Source organism: Micrasema longulum, unplaced genomic scaffold, assembly GCF_059751315.1.
Source record: "Micrasema longulum isolate JH-2025_06_02 unplaced genomic scaffold, ASM5975131v1 h1tg000859l, whole genome shotgun sequence".
In the NCBI taxonomy this organism is placed as follows: Eukaryota; Metazoa; Arthropoda; class Insecta; order Trichoptera; family Brachycentridae; genus Micrasema; species Micrasema longulum.
Window position 1 is genome coordinate 877658 of NW_028278051.1, and position 21051 is coordinate 898708.

The 21051-nt window shown below is 35.6% G+C and overlaps 1 protein-coding gene across 1 annotated transcript in view; it reads right to left on the minus strand.

Annotated features, from left to right (window-relative positions):
* Karybeta3 (karyopherin beta 3) overlaps window positions 1-21051 on the minus strand; it is a 31936-nt gene that overhangs the window by 4637 nt on the left and 6248 nt on the right. Inside the window, exons 3-16 of the mRNA XM_088231175.1 lie at window positions 20251-20393; window positions 19578-19779; window positions 18886-19014; window positions 18083-18294; window positions 16993-17224; window positions 14814-14957; window positions 13171-13290; window positions 12143-12338; window positions 11013-11162; window positions 8995-9168; window positions 5287-5495; window positions 4580-4675; window positions 3272-3412; window positions 1433-1652 (exon numbers count right to left, since the gene is read on the minus strand). Coding sequence (XP_088087301.1) covers window positions 1433-1652; window positions 3272-3412; window positions 4580-4675; window positions 5287-5495; window positions 8995-9168; window positions 11013-11162; window positions 12143-12338; window positions 13171-13290; window positions 14814-14957; window positions 16993-17224; window positions 18083-18294; window positions 18886-19014; window positions 19578-19779; window positions 20251-20393 — 2368 coding nt within the window. The remainder of the gene's footprint in view (window positions 1-1432; window positions 1653-3271; window positions 3413-4579; window positions 4676-5286; window positions 5496-8994; window positions 9169-11012; window positions 11163-12142; window positions 12339-13170; window positions 13291-14813; window positions 14958-16992; window positions 17225-18082; window positions 18295-18885; window positions 19015-19577; window positions 19780-20250; window positions 20394-21051) is intronic.

The following is a 21051-nucleotide window of genomic DNA, read 5'->3' on the forward strand; positions in this document are numbered from 1 at the left end:
TATATTTTTTGTAATTGTGAAAATAAGAGAAAGAAGCATATTTTTTTATTTTTTTTTAAATTTTCAAATCGTTTAATATTAAACAAAAAAGATGTAAATAATACAAGGATCGATTTCACTTTATGTACATTAGCATTCGGCAAACTAACAAAAATGAATCAAATACACCAATGAGTAAAATATGTACATGAATAAATTATTGCATGATCATAAACCTTCCCATAAGACCTTCTTTTTTATTTTAAATTCGGAGCTCGGTTGTTGTGAACTCCTGAATCTCATTAACTTCAAAATACCTAATCGAGTCACTAGAAGTATGGAGTTGTTTGCAACTACGAGTACTAAGTATGCACGACACTCCGATTCCGCGTTTACATTCCTTAGTCAACAAATTTACTTGTGATATAGACATTTTTAATACGACAGTTATCCATTTTAAAACTTTCTTAAATGCACTGTTTGAAACTAATTATTATTGTCGTAATAAAACTTTCCTTTTCATACAATTTTTTTTCTGTTTTTGATGTGTATTATTATTTATTATTATTATCTTTTTCTGAAATTAATGTATCAAATATTTTTGTGTACCAGATATTATATTATCTTATATATACTTACTGTAAACTAATTTTTATTATTTGTTTTTAACAATAATTTGTTAATACCATTTTTTTTATAAGTATATGTAAATGTACATATATTTTTTTGTTTAAATTCTTTACAAGTTATTTACAATTTGCTTTTTAATTCAATTACTTTTCTTATATCCATATATATTTTTTTATTTTTTTACTATGTAAAGTTTCACCTTTTATTTTGCATAGCAGTATGCTTTTATTGTTTCTACATGGATACAAAAAGGCGTTGTTTATCTTTTAAATTTTTACTTACTATGTTTGTACTTACCTGTATATTTTTTGTAAATGCCCCTTGGGCGTATTGTAAAATTAAATAAATATAAAAAAAAAAATAAACACTTACAACTTTTTATTCTCTATTTTTATACAAGTAGGCGCTGGGGTCACTTGGTCCCCCCGTTTGGATCATGTGTAATTTTTGTATACTTAGTAAAATTTCAGCACTGTTAGGAAAAAAATCCTAGTGTGAATTTTTTATGTAGAATTTCCTCTTTTGACATATGCTTGCCCGGTGAGACATAAAAGAGTGGAAACATTTTTATTTTTAATTCATGACAATAATCCCGGGTGTTGATGTTTAAAAACTAAAAATAAATGTTAGCAATCGGAAGAAAACAAAGCTGCTAAAATAAATCACAATTATGATTTTTTTAAATGCTAAATGAATGTGCTAAGTCACAATAGATCTTCACAGGTCGCAGTGACGTCAAGAGCTTGCATAGGACTGACCCCCACCACTAAAAATAAGAATGTGCTAAGTCCTGGTTTATCTTGTAATTTGGTGATTTATTTACCTCCGAATTCAATTATGTCGTCGAATATGCAGATGCCCCACTGGTGGTCGGTGGGCGGGCGTTCAGGCCGCAGCAGGTTGACAAAGTGGCCGATGAGCTGGTCCAGGTACGGGTAGAAGGCCCCCTTGTACGACATCATGAGGGCGTGGATGACATCGGCGACTTTAGATAAGCAGTACACGTCATCGCTGTCTTCGTCCTCCAGTTGCTCCTCCACAACCTGACAATCCAACCAATAACTTCAATATTATTTCTTTCGTACTTGTTGAAACTATCTATAAATAATAAAACAGATGAAAAATAATGTGTTTTATTTTTGAGAATGGGCCAAAATCATCATCCCTCAGAATAATACCGCTTATAGAGCCACTCGTATGCACGAAAATTGAAGCAGGATTATCAAACACGACATTAGCTACAATTGACAACAAAACAATGGACTGTATTCCTGTTAAGAACTGCCAGATCGATATTAATTTACACTGTAATGACTATTAAAAAAATATTTGTTTCCTTTAAAGGTAAGTACTGCATGTTTATACTGCGGGGTTTTTCCAGTTATTTCTATAACTCTCCTATATATTTTGACATAGTTATGCGGAAAGCGTCCAACCCTCAAAATGAGTTAAATGCCGGTTTCGATAGCATACTACGATTTATTTAGGTGCTGAAAACGTCCAAGCTCCGAGTGCTATACTTTTTTTGCCAATTAAAGAAATTTCTAACCCACATTTCTATATTCCAGGAATTCATAAATTTGGAGCCACAGAAAACAGTCAAACCACTTGGATGTTTTTAAAGTTAATATAACAGTGATAGCCGTGATGTGGGTTAGAAATTTCTTTAATTGGCGAAAAAAGTTTAGCACTTGTAGTTTGGACGTTTTCAGCACATTAAGATATCAAAGTATGCTATCGAAACTGGCATTATACTCATTTTTACCATTTTGAGGGTTGGACGCTTTATGCATAACTACGTCCAATTTATAATCCCCCGTAAAATATATTTAGTATAAACTTTATTTTAAACATTCAACGTATCAAAATTTTCATACAGTTATTTATATTTTTTTTCAATTCTTAACATTTTATTATCCTAAAATATACATTATTTTTAAAAAAACCAAAAGCGTGACAAAATAAATTGTTTCATTTTTATCAAAATTGGCAATTTCTTATTATCATAATAAGAAATGTTTTGGCATTATTTATAAGCAAAGCCAAGCACAGCAAAGAAAGCATCCTTCACATACCAGTTGTCAAAACCAAATAATAATGGCCACCGGCAGAGTTGAGTTGTCACTAGTAAAAAAATAACACTTCTGTTCTATGCAATAGAGCAACATAGCTTCTCTGTAAGCGGCAGTGTACGCACTATTACTCTGAGATGATCAGTATTATGATTCGGGGACAATGAAATATTTTAGTGTAAAACCTCCTTTTAAACCAATACTTCGTGTCAAATTTACCAGGAATCAAACCCGGGACCTTAAGCATGCTAGGCTAATGCACTGACTATTATTATAGTACGCAAGGCAGCGGTTAATTCATCAGGGGTGCCTAATACTTGAAGCCATTAAAATAAACTTTGCAAACAGTACAACAAAAACGAGTTATGTAACTATCCATGTTAATTTCAAATACACAAATAACAGTAAAAAAATGTTAGCGATTGTTAATACTCTCAGAAGTCAAAGTGATGCAACTAATGTGGAGTTTGAGTCGCTCTTTTGATTTTCCAAAGTTTAGGAAGTGACAGTGTCATGGAGACAGAATGCCGCTGACGAACAGTGGAAATGGAGGGTTTATGTTTACTCCGATGGTGAGATGAGCGCCTCACCTCGTCGTAATCTTCGTCCTTGCGTTTCTCCAGCCTCAGTACAGCCTTCTGGAAGTGCTCCTCCATCAGTTTGTTGATAATCCTCAGCACTTCGGTCATCGCTTCGTCTGTAAGGCAGCCGCCACCCAGTTTTTCTATGCACTGGAAAAGGGAGACAAAATATGATTACATTTTCTTCAATTTGCAAAAACGGTTCCGTGTGTGTAACAGAATCGGAATCCCGGACAGTTTTCGAATTGTCGGTTACTCTTAGGCAAAAATTCTATAAAAGGAAATTGGATGGAAATAAGCCCAGTCCGCCTCGTATTGCTGCGTTTGCCAGTCAAGTCTGAGGTCTCAGAACGATTCCTGGCAGATGATTTTACACTGTAATATTTCATCACCCTTGGACTGGAACTCGAATGGTAACAGATGTTTAATATACGCCATTATTGGAGTACCAATGAGAAAGTTCAGTGGTTTTTTAATTGAAAAAAAATAATTTATTTAATACTATTAAACTAAGCTCAAATTAAAAAGAAAATATTTTATGTTTCGTATTATCAGCGCTATGATTTTTAAAGTTTTGTATTTCTCAAATTATTCCATGTGTGACACCTCAAGTTCTCTTTCACTTCTTCTCAGTCAGTTCTGCCGATTGGTCCGTTGACAGTAAGTAAACCGGAAATCTCCCACAACTCTTATGATTTCAATTATATTCATATGAATTAATGACATCATTCAAAGTAGTTTGTTTTTATTCAAATATTTGGAACTTGTTTCCGTTTATGCCTGGAATAATGTTCAAAATCGTGTTAGGAAATGACAGCTAAAGTCGTCAGGCCAAAAGACATTGGTTGTGAAAGGACTGCTGTGCTATAAGCCAATGTGAAATATTGGTAGGGAAATATTGTGTCCATATAAAAAAAACAGTCTACAACAAAAGTGTTACAACACAATTTACAACGTCCAAACGGAAGTGAAATTTTCTAAAAAAAAAATAAGAAAGTTATGATAAGTGTCCATACGAGTGGACCCTGTGAGCAAAAGGTATCAGAGAATGTGTTAAAAATAACAAATTAAAAGTTTTTTATGAATATTATCATTTCTATCTAGTTGATATTTATTAATTAAACAAGTTTTGTTGTCAAACTGTCAACATTAGTGGGTCAGCACAACCCACTAAGCTAATTACTTGACGGCTTCATCTCGCACATTGCTTTCTGAATCTCGGACTTATATTCCAAGATACAATATTAAACAATATGCTGGCTGAATCGACAATCAACTTTGGATCAAACGTCAGATAAAAACCATTAGGAAAATTACCTTGGCCAAGCTGTAGAGCAGTTCAATAAGGACTTCTTGTTCGGGTTCCGTGTCGATAGCCTTCAGTAACTCCGGGCAGATGTACGCCCACATGCCCTGTTGATAAATACATTAAAATTCATTTTAAATACATGTTAGAGTTCGTCTTTCGTAGGATGCAAATGAATTTGAGCAAACTAGTAAATATTTAGAAATAGGGATTCATTTTTATTTTATATTTGCATTTAAATTAAAACCAACAAATAGATTAAATTAAGTAATGATTTTTTTTCCCACCACAGCAGGCCAGAAGACGCAATTGCAATGGTAAATCACAGCACAATAATCAGGCTTGGGAAAGATTACTTTTTTTTTTTTCATATCACCGGAAATTGAACCCGAAATTTCGTCATTACAATAAGTTTATTAGACATTAATGTTAATTAGATCCTTAATTCGGAGCCACCCACAGTTTAATTAGTTTGATGGTAGAAAATTATTAGTTTTTTTTAAGACAACAAAAAAATTGCAACATGTTTCAGATTCACAGAAGCATAGATAGATAGATTTATTTATTATAAACAATTGTCATTCTGTAGTACATTATAAAATTTACAAAATCAAAGACAGATAAACATTTTTAGTTGAACACCAATTGGTGAGATTTTTTATTTGACAGCCCCACCCCGGTCCTAACACAGTAGTAGTCCGCATATTGTAATGTTTACCTCTAGGAATACGGGCCCCTTGATGCGCGCGCACTCCAGCAGGTGGGGGAGAGATTCAGCGGCTGCTGTGCGGACCCCGTCGTGGAAGTAGAACTTGAAGAGGGGCACCATGAGCCGCACCACCTGTTCCGCGTACTCCGCAAAGCCCTCCTTCAGCTCCCGAGCGTAGCACACCAACATATCGCAGGCCGATGCTTTGTCCTCCAAACCTACAGATACAATAAATAAGTACAGTAAAACTTGGGTAAAAAACTAACATTTGGGGTTTGCATATAATTATTGAAGTCCCAATGAATTTGGTATTTTTTAGTACATTAACTTTTTTTTTCTTTCTGTAATTAACATCGGAGAAATTTGCAATCAGTGCTAAAAACTGACAGCTCAAGAGCCGGAAGTTAGTCTTTAGTCTGTATCATTATACCTACTTGTTGGTAAGTTGAATCAACAGACAAAATCTAGAAATCATCACAGTTTGTGTTTTACGGACATTTATTGCCGCCATTTTTGTGTTTTGGACAGCTCTAGTCTGAAGTTAGTCTCTAGTCTATATCATTATACCAACTTGCTTAAAGAAATTCGCAATCCATACTGAAAACTGACAGCTAAAGAGTCTGAAGTTAGCCTTCAGTCTCTTATATGAGTATACCAACTTGTTAAGTTGAATTAATAGAGATAATCAAGACATCATCAGACATTTATTGCCACCATTTTTGTGATTTTGCTGTAGTTTTAAAGACGATTTATTGTGTTTTATTTATTATTTATGAAAACGATATTTACAAAATTGCAATAAAAAACAGCTCAATATGTAATTTAGGGTGTTTACTATAGATTATTTTATTTGACTGGATCTGAGGCGTAAGTTTGATCATCTTACTGTCATTCAAACGATCGAGATAAATTTATGTCGCATCTGGTGTATCAATGCGTGTTGATAAAAAATGCTTGTTGCATACCAACTGAATCAAAGAGAAATATCTGTGGCCAATGTCATAGATCGAAATATTTCAGCTATTTTGTTGCATTATAATGAACTGTTTGAAACAAAAATATAAAAAAAAAAAAAACATTATCACACACACGTATATGTGTATATCAAATAGTTAAACAAATATTTGTATTAATTGACATCGACCTTGGCAAGACAAAAATTAAATCGGACATTGGCCCTTTTAGGTAGATCCAAGCCACAGAGATATGATCAGGCCAATGCCTGTTACATATCTGCATTTTTGAATTTTTTAAACATGTATACTATTACAAGATTTAAAATAGCAAAATAGGAAATTGCGCACTGAAACAATATATTTTTCTTACAAATCAGGTTTAGTACAATTTTAATGATAATTAAGATTTGTGATTTTGGCAAAGAATCTAATTTTCTGAAATTAGCATTTTTCACCCGTAGCATTAAAATACAAAACAATTCATGAATGGAGTGATATAAGACAAATGCAATAATTCTACATCTCTTTGTAACCCAGTAGTTAATAACTGCGGATAACATCAAAACCATAATTATTCTTAGTATATTTTTATATTTGATGTAAATATTTACAGGAGTAGGAAGAGGTGAAAAAAAAGACAATTTTTATGAAGATGTACAGTGTGTTGTGGTCTGAAAAGCTAACACAAGGCATAATTCCTCAAAAACAAAATCCGTTTGGAATAGTCCAGCGTGCTATGGAGGTGGACGTCCAAATTAAACAATGAAATATTTCATCTAATAGGTTGTGTTAGTTCAACTAGAACTATCTATATCTTGTCAGTGGAACACGCTCGCCATGCGTTTGGTAATACCAACGAGGAAGTTCAGTGTTTATTTTTATATTTTCATTTTATTTTTATGCATCCTATTATCATCGCGATGATTTTTTTTAAATTAGGAAAAATCTCCCAGAAACATTTAAACACACCGTCCGCAACGTCGCAAGTTCTGGTCCGTGAGTGATCAAAACACACATTTGAACGGTGAAACTGACAAAAAGCACAGAAAACGTGGGTTTGACTGACGTTTATTGGAAGAACCCGCAGACTTGCGGGCATTCTACAGCATCTTTTAACATGATTGGACTAGTTTGTAGGAACGACGAATAGTTTGTTTCATCTATTGCCGGTTGCAATCATGATCACCATGGTCGTCACGACAATGCTATAATTCATTGGTTATTGCAAACACGTGGTCACATAAATCTGTGACGTTAGAAAGCAGTTTATTTTTATTAAAACCATTTGCACTAATTTTTTCGTACATTTTTGAGAAATTTCTAGCCCTTATTTATTGCATGCAAGAAAATGTTTTTTCCATCCATTTTCCCATAGCACTGAACTTCCTCATTGCTAAGATGACTAAAACATTTAAAACGGGAAGTATGAAGCGTTAAAGAAGGCATTTCTCGAGGCCGGAAAAAAATTACCTTTTAAATGGGAAAACATCTTAAACGAGAACTTCTTATTCGGGTTCCAATGTACAGCCTTTGGGATTTTTATTCGTATTGTAGTATCAGTTTGACATTTCGTCAAATTGACGGTATTTCCTGCGATAAAAATGTCTCGAGTGTTAGTGTATGTTTTTTTAGTGTTCCAAAAAGTTCTACACAAAAGAAAAAGGAAACATCAAATGAAGCAGATAGATTTGCAGTCTTCGGTTAAGGTATACATAAATTCTTTAAAATTATATAGTTTCTAAATAAAACTGTTCCGAAAACTTGAGTATAATAAGATTGTGCAATATTAATTATCGCTTTGATTATCTGTCCCATAGAAATAACATATGTTTAGTAAAATATGTGTAGATGTTTAGTTTGAGATATAATAATAAAATTATGAATTAGGATATTGAAATATTTCACTTCCAAAAAAAACTCAAAATCGCTATCATGTAAGCGCATTCCACGAGTGACTACTGATTTGAAAATTCATCTAACTCTCCCATAAAAAAAATCACAATGAAGAAACAAAATGATTGCGAATAGTGTATCGTCCGTACAGCAGCAAATTAACACAATAAAGCCATAGAAATTGCAAGTTGCCCGTTTCGTGATATTATGATCAGCTCCTTTGCCTACCATCCAAGAGCTTTCGGGTTCGATTCCCGATCTGGTTGGCATTAAATATTAATTAAAAAAGGTGTCATTAGACAGCAATATTCCCTGGACTGACAATTGAAGCGGAAGACTAATCATCTTACCTTTAGTAACAAAATAATATCGAAATGTGCAGCGATTTTTTCACCAGCGTAGAGCACTATTCTGATGGGCAAAGGTTACCGATATCGCAGAAAGACAAAAATGGTAGCAAGCGGATCATGTTGCGAGACAAAAAGTTGTTTAGGCGGATCCCCGGAGTACTAAATTAGAGACCCTACGAAAATAAAAGGAAGGCGGGGGAGACACTGCCGAGGAGATGAACTGATGACATCGTTGAATTTGTGGGAAACGGGTGGAAAAAGAGTGATCCAGACACAGAAACATGGAAAAATTTGGAAGAGGCCTATATCCAGCAGTGGAGAGAAACAGGCTGATAAGAAGAAGGTATGTCCTTTAATTCCTATTTGTGCATGGCAACATTTTCCAAACTAATCTCCGCATGCTGACGGAGTATCGGCCTTGTCCAGCGTAGTATAGGTATCATACATGAACGGGTTAGGTGTTAGGATACTAAGAAATTCAGCACAAGGCGTTGTATGGATGTGTAATATAATCGTACCTGCAGTTCGGATGCCAAAGTTCTGCTGCTCTCCGAGGTTGACAAACTGCCAGTCCACGTCGTCTTCGATGGATTCCAAGTCATCGTTGTCCAACAGCGCCACTTCGGGCTTTATGGCGGCCATGCGCATCACCGGGGGCATCACTAGTGGTAGATACTGCTCGAATTTCTTGCCTAATTAAAAAGATCATTATTATTTATTTGCTTCTAAACAGTTTATTACACATCTTTTGAGACATAAGTCACAACTCCGTGAGACCAAAAGTCCTGTGTCGAGTTGAGGTGAGTAGTTAGTTAACACAGCCATACGAGTATTTCACCACAAGATGATTTATGCTATATAGGATCAGAAACATAATATTATTTTTTTTTAATATATACGGCACATCAATACGGTAAGGTGAATAGATAACACAAATATTTGGTTTACATTTAATAAAAAAATAAATATGGTCATTGTATTTGTAATACACAACCCAGCAGAAGAAGGATACAGTTCCATTTGTGAAATAGGACTGGATGATTTTACACTGCAATATTTCATAGTCCCCAGACTGGCGCCCAAAGCTTTAAGACTCACATATGAACGTAGTTATACAGAAAGCAGCCAGCCATAGAAAAGTGAAACTGAGATAATAGCACTTTTGTGAAAAGGGTAAATAATCAAATCTACACAACAGTTGGAATGTTTTTGACTTTTGGCAAATGATAAACAATGAATACATTAGTTTTTTGATGTTACCAACAAGAATCTAATTACGTATTTGACATGTTTTTATGATTTTTAAAATACCGTAAGATTATTCTAGTGCAGTGGGTGTTTTCTGCAAATTGAGAAATGCCGATTTTGTGATCGATACTATTTTCAGAAGGTGATTATAACAGTTTTTTTGTACGAAAGTGACCTGGCAGTTTTTAGCAGAACATAGAATAGACCTTACTGCACCCGATAATACCAAAATATATTTTTTTCAAAAATTGTGGACAGGCTGCTTTCTGCATAACTACGTTCATATATTCTAAATGACATGCCGCGATTGAAGCACCAATGCAGTGCTCTATGCACCGTGATAATTATTATTGGTCATGGACAGATGTTATATTGCTATTTATTTATTTAATTTTACAATACGCCCAAGGGGCATTTACAAAAAATATACAGTTAAGTACAAACATAGTGCGTAAAAATTTAAAAGATAAACAATACATTTAGAAACAATAAGAAGCATACTGCCATGCAAAATAAAAAGTGAAACTTTACATAGTAAAAAGAAAAAAATAATTTTATATGGATATAATAAAAGTAATTGAATTAAAAAGCAAATTGTAAGTAACTTGTAAAGAATTCAAACAAAAAAAATAAAAACATTTTCATATACTTATAAGTATAAAAATAAATATACAGGTAACTACAAACAAAGAAAGTAATAATTTTATAAATACACAACACATTAAAAGAAATAAAAAAAGATTTTATATACATGTAGAAACAATAAAAAGCAAACTGCAATGCAAAATAAAAAGCGAAACTTTGCATTAAAAAAAAAAGATTAAAAAATATGAATATAAGAACAATGTTAAAATTAAAAAACAAATTGTAAATAACTTGTTAAGAATTCTAAATATATATATACACACATATATACGTATAAAAAAAAAAATGTTATTAACAAATTAATCTTAAAAACAAATAATGAAAATTAGTTAACAGTAAGTATACGTGTGAAAATAATATAATATACGGTACTGCGTATTGCGTCTATATCCCTTATACTGCTTTTTGTCTGCATTCTTTTTCCTTCAAAACATCATTCAAACGGCTTTTGAACTGGTCTGGATAACTAACCGAAATGGAATGGATAACTTTACCGGGCTGGCAATTTGTGTCTGAGAAATCATTTCATATCCTTAAGTTCCCTCTCTTCCGTCGCTCTTCCGATGATTATAAGTCCCAGTGCCTTTAATCTCCGGGAACTAATATTGCGTTGAAACGTGAATTGGCACAATGGAATACTCACCTAAGATCTTGCATATCCTTGCCCAGGCGGAGATGAGGTAGGAGGTCTGTGGATCGTCCTCGGGAAGGTCACCCTCCGTGTGTGTCTTGAGCAGGAGATCCATGACCTCGGAAGCGTCCCGCATGAACTTCTCCTCACCGACAGCCAGACCTGGAACGCAGATTACCTTTCACTTCACCAAATTATTTTACTCTGGAGATGCAATGCGGAAAACAATACTTGCTTTTTGAATTTGATGCAAGTGTTATAAGTTTGCATGCAAGTATCATCAATGTAGGTGAGCAATGGCAAAGGCAAATTTGATAAAGCTAAAAAAATTTCAAATACAAAATCCACTTAGAAAAATTATTTAAAAAATATGATCCATTTAAATTTTGTCAGCAAATGATAAATATTATCAGGCGAGAGATATTTTTTTATTAGGGTTCGGAGATTGAAAAGGGTTAACACATTTTGCTATATTTTAATGACTTTCAAACTTTTCGACTTGGTTTTTTATTGCTAAATCAACCATACGGAGTCAAATTGTGGAGAAAGTAAGCCTGGAGTAAGCTAACACTGTAAGAAACTATAAACAAAAATTGACCCTTTGAATGTGTCTTGGACAACAGGTCCTGCATTGATTATATAGATATTATTATAAGTACCATTGTATGCGGAGTTATTGAAAACGACAGTCAATTTGTGAAACTGTTGTAAAAAAAATAGCCCGCCAAATTATTCTTCCAAAAACCCTATAATGACGATGCCGCATATGTACGTGCACGTCATGCATACAATTTGGGACTATAGAGAAGGGGTCTCCCGACTTGTGTTTTAATGGCCATATTTTCTGTCTCACAAAGTCTTAAGGACCGAAAGCCCCAGAACACGGTACTAATATTTATTATAAAAGATCTGCTAAAATCATAACACATTTTCAGTATTTTAGATTAGAGAGGAACAAAGGAGGCTATTTTTTTCCAATAGGCCCAATTAAAGTTGAGTAAAATGCAGAAGGCACGGTTATTGTGAACCAGTAATTGAACCCGGGAACAGCAAGTGTCTCAGAGTTAAAATACATTTAAACATTCGGGCCTTTTGCAGTAGTTTGGAGACCCCAGGACAAAGAGGTAAGTGCGGACTCTTACCAATAAGACTGACACACTCGATGGTCTTCCCACGGAGCATCTTGAGCTCTTCAGTGTTGGCATTCATGATGATGTACTTGAGACACGGCATCAAGCGGTCATAGTAAATGACAAATTCTTTCTCTGCGGTGTCGGCCACCGAAGCTATAGTTGTGACTACTTGTTCCAATACCAGTTTAGTACCAATTTCAACTAGCTGAAATAAAAAAATATATATATGTACATGTTGGCTGTAATGTACGCGTTACCACGTGTTTTGCTGGTTCGTCACCCGCATCTGCCGCAGTCAGGCTTCCCGGCGTAAACGAGAAGCCATCGTCCCAGACAGAGTCAAAGAAAAAGTCGGAAGGTAGGGGCACAACTGCGCCGACCGCAAGTCAAACTCAATAGCCCTGAAACGGACTTTCCACCCGGTCCAAGTGGTGTAGAGAGGCGAAGGCAGTCAGCTGGCAGAGCGGAGCGAAGTGCAGGAGGGCGAACAGGGTGGAGGACTTAATAAAACACTTGTGAACTGCTCAGAGTTAGGAGCTCGACTGATTTAATCAAACGAAATACACGCCTTATAAAGCGATGCACATCGGGGTAGCCGGTAGCGGTATTTCACGCGCCTGATACGCGCAACATGATAATTACAATACAGTGGCCCTTTCTAGGACTTATTTAATAAATGCATCCTTAAGGTGCTTACAGACATATGATAGTTGTCAAGATGGGAGTTGGTTACCAGATATGATCAATTTTTGACGATTGTCACTTGTCACCGACACGGAGCCACCGAATTTTGACAAATGTCACATTTCCGTCTTGAATATCGAGTGTGTTTGCAGGCACCTTAAGAAATAATAAAAGTTTGAAGAGAAAATTTTGTCAATGCTCAGGAGAGCCGGCAGCGCCATAAAACATGACAAAGCCGGAACTGAGCAGTGTTAATTTCCCAGTGTTATGGAAGTGATGGGACCACGGCTAGGTATATTCCATCACTAACGAAACAGTGGGTAGGGAAAAGGCGTGACAGAAGCGGTACTCACCTCCTTGAACTTGGTAGTGAGGATGTGCTCCAGCTTGTTCATGATGGGATCCAGGTACTGGGTGAGGATGTTCTTGGGGCAGTCTTCGCTGAAGTTCACCAGAGCAGCGGCAGCGTGAGCCTAAATAAAAATATATATTATAGAAGGGTACGACTCTTATTTCATACTTTACGGAATTTATAATTATTGAAAATGAGAGTTTCTTCATTTAAAATTGAACCTCTAACAATAGCATTTGCGCTGGTGTTACCAGTTTAAGCAAACTGGATGACATGTTTCTTTTGCTATTCGATAAAACAATAACAGCGTTACACTCATTTGTCAAAAATGACTTTTTGGATATTTCAGTTTAGAGTAAAAAATATGTAACCAGGCTAAATCTTCGATGGAAAAATCTTTTTTGACACATTTATAGATAGACCCTTATTTCTTCCGTGCGCGGGAAAAAGGGCTTAAGTCATAAAATAGCCAAAATGACCTAAGTATACAGTTAAGAAGCTATTTTTTTTACACATTTTTTGGTGTATTTGTCATAAGTTATTGATACTAATCAATCGATGCATTACAGGTTTTCAAAAAGTGATACTTTTTTCTGAAAATTTTTTCAAATAAAGATCCAAAAGACTTGGGTCATGTAAAAAATTTAAAAAACACAAAATGTTAAGAATGATTTTCTAAGTATGTAAATAAAAAAAATACTCAAAACAGTTGAATCCTTATGATTTGGTAGCTGTTTTCTCGATTTTTAGACACACTCAAAACTTTGATTGGCTCTCCTGAAAAATTGACTTTTTTGACTTAAATCCTTTTTCCCCGAGCACGGAGGATTTATGCCAGGAACATCGTATGCGCTATTTTCACTGGTATTTAAAAAATATTTGTGTTTATTGTTAATTTTTTGCAATGTTTTAAAAATGAAAATAGGAGATATAATATTTATTAGAAAAATACAGAGCCTGTTAAAAAACAGTAAAATCTGACTACATACTAGAAATGGGCGTTACGGTTATTCAAAATAACAGTTTAGAGCAGAGTTGGCAACAAATCTTGTACAAGCAACCTACTGAAACAGTTTTCGTTTTTAATGTTTAATTTATGAACTTTTTCTTTACAGTAACAGTTTAATTTTAGTTTGAAACTGTTTTGGACTGTTTTAAAATAACTGGTATATTTGTTTTTTACCACCTCTACTCCATACACAAATTGTGGTTTGTTTTGTAATTGTTAATTACAAGGTCAAAACATTATATTTCAGTGCTGCTGCTTTAGTAAAAGAGCCATAAGCACACCGACACCCTCAATCATTTCCTACTCGTTTATAGACAGACATAAGTTAGGCATAGCGAGAAGTTTAGCCAGTAGAAAAAGAAGTTTTGTTGTCAAACTGTCAACATTAGTGGGTCAGCACAACCCACTAAGCTAATTACTTGACGGCTTCATCTCGCACATTGCTTTCTGAATCTCGGACTTATTTTCCAAGATACAATATAAAACGATATGCTTGCTTTTACAATTTTGGCAACGTAGGGTCAAACTTACATTATTTTATATTAACAATAATTATTGTGCACGTCATTACAAATTATAATTAAAATAAAAAATGGATCATATTGAGAGAAATATTTTCAAACTTCTATCCATACCTGAACACGTGGATTGTCGCTATCGTCGAGCACCATCAGAAGTCCGGGTACGACTTTGTCGTGGAATTTCTTCTCGAATATGGGCGCAAAGTCGGTGGACATCTGGCCGATGGCGTTACATGCCGCGTGCCTCACGCGAGGGTGCTGAGGGGAATAAATAAAAACACTTAAAGGAGAAATCACCAACCGCAGCGTATCTCATCATTTTTGTTTCATGAAGGTGAGACGATCAGCCTTTCGCTTCACGTGACAGTCCTGGGATTTTGTACTTTTCTATTGTAAAAGCACATTTTTAAATACATATTTCACGTCAACCATGTCGGGAATCAAACTCAAAACCAATTTCATGGTAGGCAAATACGCTGACCATTAGATTATGAGGCTTTACATCAAGTTATAAAATGATTATGATTTTCTTGTTATATTAATCCTTCAAAATATTTTATTATTTTATTTGATTTTTATGTTTATTTTTAAGTTGTTTTAAGCTTCTTCTGAATGTTTGTTTTTATTAGTGTTTGAAGTAAAAGAGAAATACTTGAGTTCTTATTATTTACTAAAATATTTAAATTTTCCAACCGTTTCCTAAAAATCGTAATTAACTTGTGCTGGAAAAATAGAAATCGAGCTGCGGTAGAGTGGGATTTGAACTTCGGACCTTTGTTGATTACAACCCGGTTCATGTGTTATATAATGTTAAGGTTTAATTTTGTTTCTTAAACTTGGGTAAAAAAATGCATGTTTTAAAAAATAGTTCAACCAAATAAATATGTTCGTATTATAAATTTCGTAAAAGGCCATTTTGCCATATATGTTAATAAAATAATAAATAAAATCAGTTAAATTTATAATGTAAGTGTTGTCAAGATACTGACACTGACTGGTAAAGTACCGGCAATGCTAATTGCTTGACATTATTCTGGCATATTTGTAAGGGCACCTTCAATAATAACATTGAAGGTGCGATTTAGTTGAAATATGCGTTTCTCCATGTTAAAGATAGTTGTATCTAATGGTAGACCGGTGGATATGTGAGTCGGTCACGGGACCACCTACCTATTATGGAATTTACTTAAGTTTCATTAAGAGACGTCGATGATAAAAATGAAAACTGATATTAATACATGTTGATATGCTTTCAACACCTATGTGTTAATTTTATTGTTTTATTTTTTTTTAAAACCCACCAAACCAAACCATCACGCCGTTTCCTCGTAAGAGTAGGCAGAGAGGATAGAACACCACAACACTCTATCTTTGCATACAGATCTCGCTTCCTCTACATTCATACATCTTCTCATGCACGCGCGCCGATTATTCTGACTTTTGACATGTCCATCTTTAAGTATTTGTTGGATTTGGTCATGCCATGTCTTTCTCGGTCTTCCTCTATTTCTGCATCCATCAACATTTGCATTGTAAATATTCTTAGCCGTTCTTTCGCTGTCCATTCATTCTACATGTTCAAACCAGAGCAGAGCTCCTTTCAAGATTTTGTCGACAATGTTTGTCTCAGCCTTACATAATGTACGGATCTCAACATTTGTGCATCTATCGTACATTGTTTTACCACACATTCGCCTGAGAGATCGCATTTCTTTTAATAATCCTGTATGAAGTATAATTTTAGGAAATAATTGTGTAATTTTTAGGAAATTAATTGTAAGTATTAATTGTATGCAAGGCTGAGAAAAGCATTTTTGACAGAATAAAAAAAAGGGGTCCTGCGTTGGTTTAGACATGTAGAGCTAATGGAATGTTGATGGATGCAGAAAACAAGGAAGACCGAGAAAGACACGGCGCGATCAAGTCCTTCGAATACTTGAAGATGGACATGTCAAGAGTGGGAATAATCGGTGTGGGTGCATAAGATGCATGAATGTAGAGGAAGCGACGTCTGTATGCAAAGACAGAGTGATGTGGCATTCTGTCCTCTCTGCCTACCCCTACGGAGAACGGCGTGATGGTTTGTTTGTTTGTTGTGTGAAATTTTGGAAAATAATCTTTAATGAAAAAATATCTATTTACTTTATGTGTTACAATGATGCTTTAAAAAAAAAAACAATTAATTTAATTACCTATTTGATTATTTTTTCTGTAACGTTTTTCTTTATCCTTTTCAAAATATTTAATTTAAATTTAAAAAGCCTCTACGACAATACGTAAAAATAAAAAGTACCGGGTCGGATAGAAAGCCCAGCACTCCGGTCATGATCTCGTCCAGGAGCTGCTCCATCTGCTTGTGGCAGCCTTCCCCGGCCGAGGACACAGCCATGAGGGCGGCGTGTCGCTGGCTCCAGTCGGGGGAGCTGAGCATGGCGGGCACGGAGCTCATGATGAGGCTCAGCATGGTCTTTCCCCCGAGGGCGCAGCACAGTCGGTCCAGGGCGGACTCCGCCACTACGCTGTTACTGGAATAGAAAAAAATATACCATGCAGTTTCCCTGGAATTGCAATTATCTGTACCGAAGGCGATTTGATTTGAGGCAATTTAACACCAGATAGAAAATTAATTAACTAATACTTTTCAGCACAAGAGGTCGTCTCTTTTTGCTTAAATATGTATTTTTTACATCAAATTTTGTATTTGTTAATTTATTAACATAGATATGAAATAATTTTTAAATTAAAATAAATATTCATATTAGCTAATTTAAAAAGTAGGCATTAAAAAAACATGAGTTGGAAATATAATACGGCGGAGTTATATATATATATGTAGTGGACGTGTGCACCATCGTGGAACGTTAACCTGATGGCCAACAACATGTATTACAGTAAAACTACTATTATCCATTAAGTAAATGCAATGTTTTGAAAGTAAATGCAAAATTTGCTCCAAGATCACTTTTTCATTGTTTTTGAAATAATACATCTTGGAATCACATTAAAAACGTACTTAAACACGTCCAGCAAAGTTAATTGCAGCAGCATAGTTAACACAGCCGTCCCGAGCCCTTTTTTATTTGTTATTATAACACCTCCTTTATTTTAAATTTCCTGACAACAATTAGAGCAATTCAGGTAACCGGAGTTTGGATTAACAGAGTTCTACTGTATAACGATTTGATTAAAGCTAAAGCTATTCTAAACTACATTAATTTATTATTGAGGAAAATATAGTCATAATACACAAAATAAACATAATTAGTGATACTTAAAAAAATTGCAAGAATTTTTAAGTGATATTATGTCAGCAGAATCAACTACTAAAAACACAAAAACATTTCAATAAAATCCAAATGCTAGTAGTGATTTGATAAAAGTACCTGTCATTGTCTTCGTCGGAGATCTCATCCTGCAGAGCCCAGTCGTCCTCGTCGTCGAGGTCGGCCATTGTCTGCAGCACCAGGGGGACTAGCGCAGCTACCTGCGGCAGGGCCTGGCGTCGCACCATGGCGGGAGCAGACTCGCTCAGGGTCACCAGCACCTCGAGGCACAGCTGCCGAGTTGAGTCCTCACACTCTGTGTCGCTGAACACCTGAGGAAATCAATATCCAATTTAACCTCTTGATGCGTACATAAAGTCCTTTCATGTTACTCTCAATGACGCCATAATGAGTGAACTGATTTTTGTGTACGCTTCGTGGTGCTTGTTAGCACGACAAAGAACAAAGTAGGAGACCCCTTTTATGAAGTGGCAATACAAAATCTTGTGCCGCGCTGTGACAAGTGCCTACAAAATGGCGGGAGTAGAAAAATAGTTTAAGGCCTAAAGTTTTTGTTCACAATATTTTTTTTAAAACAAAATTGTGAAGAAATTTCACTCATTTTCTAGATGTACCTAGCATAATACACAATAAAAATGCAGATAAGCAATTTAATAATACAATGTTGTATTGAACACATAGTGAAGAAGCAGAAGGCAGCTTTTGACTTTTGGCCCACCTTTGGTCCCTACCATTTGAACCACGCGGAAAATACGAGACTTGCGAAAATTTAATCTGGAAATCCCAGCAGCAGGAATTACCAGGAAGGCCAACAAAAACAGCATGATCTCGAATTACAAAACAAAACGAAATTAGCCCAGGTGAGTAGACGGGGGATAGGATTAGGATTTTAGTTTAATTACCTTGATGCACAGCTGGAAGATGGGCTGCATTTGCGACCTCAGGAATTTGGGGGCAGATTCGGCCAAATCAATTAGGACCTTCAGTAGGGCATCATCACTCTCCTGGTGCTCCATACTCGCCACGATAACCTGCAAATACCAGAGGAATTAGAACATAAATACCTACGCTATGTATTACACTAAATTAGTTTGGCACATGTAGTCAAGATACTGACATTGCAAGGTATTATTTACCCGCATTGCTAATTGCTTGACAAATTCATCTAGCATATGGTTTAAGATAAATTCATTTAATTTAAAAGTATCAAGATCACATATGCAAATAAGTTTAAAATGCCCTATTATGTTTGTAAAAATATATTATACTTTTCTTCTCCTTTTGTATTGACAATTACGCATGTGCTTGACATCTCTGTCAGGAATGCAGTTCACATACTCCATTGCAATGCACTGAATTTGCTATCTGATTTTGTCAAAGTCCTGTGTGTAATAAGTTGGTCTCTTACAGAAAAATGTATTGTGTTAGAACAGAATATGAAAAGTTGCTTTCTTTGCTCGATGCCATAGATTTCTGGTAAAATAATTTGGTGCGTGAGTGTCATTGATCAATGGATGTTGTATGTACCCGCAAATCTATATATGTAAGTAATCTAAACAAATTTGCAGACATTGAAAGTAAATATAATGTTCACCTGCATCATGTTTGGAAGTATGTCGGCAAAGTGCTTCTGTATATTGGGCTCTTTGTCGTGTGAGCCGATGAAGGCTCCGACAGCCTTGACGGCCTGGAAGCGCACGGCGTAGTCTGCGTCGGGCTGCAGGGAGGCGCTTAGCATCTGCTTTATCACCTCCAGGTACTGGTTCTGGAAGTTACCAAACACTCCGGGAACAGTCCTAAACAAAAGAAAACAGCGTAAATATTACTGGATACAAGCTGGGAAGACCTTTGTAATGAACTACTAAACTTTAAGCATGAAATGAGACTAACAAGTGCCAATCTATAAAGGTTTTTTAAAAGTAAATGTGTGAAATTCACAGTATTTTTTAATCATTTGTGCATAATATTTAAAATCTAATAAATGTTATATTTTTTGATCGGCGATATAACATGTCAACTGAACATAGCATTATATTTATTCTGAGTCCAGACCGATGAAGAATACAGTTCTGAATATATAATAGAACCAGAACCCAGGAGTAGTTTTAACTTAATGGCTGCTTTCAGGTAAAAATCCTGAATAAGGAAATCAAGTGGAGATAAGTTCACCTCGTTGTGTAGTGGTTGGCGCGTTCGCCTACTATTTTCGAGGTCCTGGGTTCGGTTCCTGGCAGGATGGATGTGATGATTGTAAGGAAAACGCTTACGTGAACATTCGGAGTGCGGCTTCTCTGAGCTGGGGGTCGGGAGCGCTGGCGCACTGGAAGAGGAACTGCAGGAACTCGGGCCACTGGTTGTTACCGTCATCGTCGATCAGGTTTCTGGCCACTTCAGCCACCACGTCGCACACCTATACAACAGTGGAATTACCATTATTGATGACTATTTAACTCTGGTCATTGTTTAAATGGTATAAAATCCTGTCGAGTGATTTGGATGTGCAAGGTGAAAAGCCTAACATTGTAATTTTAATATAATTTTTCAGAAATATGCGTATTGTACCTGGTAGAGCCTTCTTGTTCTTTAAAAGCCGTGGACAACACAATATTGTTTTGTCCCAGGATTTGACCATTGTCCATGTGTGAACAACAATTTGCGGGACAAAAATTGTCTAGAGACCAGCGGGATAGGCGGGCAGGCTAATCCCGCAGTTGCATTGTCCTCGGTGAACATGCACGGACAGGACTTTGTAACAATAGCGATTTGCTCGACGTGAATGTCGCTACAGCACATTTTTTTGCCGAAAATGGAGGCAGAAAAAAATCATTTTTATTATTTAGTTCGTTCATCAAAAATTCCAATACATCTTGGTATGAAATTATTCATTTACTCAGCGCTCACGCGTTAACCGCGGCCGAATTTTGTTTTCATCCCGGCTTTCTGTCCCGCGCGGTCGAGGCTGTTCACGGAGCTGGGACAAGACAATATTGTCATATCTATTGAATTGTCCACATGTAAACGACCATTTAAGTCCTTTCCTTCCCCTCCTCTACTGTTTTCTACCCATG